General features: G+C 31.6%; 1 protein-coding gene across 1 annotated transcript in view; it reads left to right on the top strand.

Annotated features, from left to right (window-relative positions):
- LOC119593931 (DNA ligase 3-like) overlaps positions 1–497 on the top strand; it is a 22,698-nt gene that overhangs the window by 14,845 nt on the left and 7,356 nt on the right. The window contains exon 19 of the mRNA XM_037942949.1: positions 86–228. Coding sequence (XP_037798877.1) covers positions 86–228 — 143 coding nt within the window. The remainder of the gene's footprint in view (positions 1–85; positions 229–497) is intronic.

The raw sequence follows: 497 nt of genomic DNA, 5'->3' as shown, positions 1-497 counted from the left end.
CACTGGTATTTGGAAAGTATAATTTTTTTTATAATTCTTAGAAAATAAGTTAACTGTGTCTTTAATATGGCTGCTCTTGTGTTGCAGGTTCAGAAAACTCTGAGTGCTTTTGTTAAGGTGGACAGAACAAAACCAGAAAATGAAGGTGAAATAAAAAAGCAAACAATGGAGCACAGTGGAACAGGAAAGAGACGCTCAGATGAAAGCAAAGGACAGTCAAATAAAAAGGTAATCTTAATCTGAATTTGATTAGTTAAGGAACATAGCAAGAAGATGAAATGACTTTGTTCTCATGAGTCTCCATTTTGCAGATATTTGTCTTATGCAAATGTTAGATTAGTTTTGAAATCTTCATTGCATTAAGACAGGTGTAGTGAAAGTTAGGGAGAACATAAATTTGACTGAAGCAAGTTAGAAAGGATACGTTTTTATTTAATCTGTAGTCAAAATAAGAGGTTGTATTTAAATTTGGTAATTCTAGTTTTTTGTCAGTAAAA

This window comes from Penaeus monodon, chromosome 33 (genome assembly GCF_015228065.2).
Source record: "Penaeus monodon isolate SGIC_2016 chromosome 33, NSTDA_Pmon_1, whole genome shotgun sequence".
Taxonomy (NCBI): Eukaryota; Metazoa; Arthropoda; class Malacostraca; order Decapoda; family Penaeidae; genus Penaeus; species Penaeus monodon.
The sequence above is the reverse complement of the archived record's forward strand: the minus strand, read 5'-3'. Positions and strand labels throughout refer to the sequence as shown.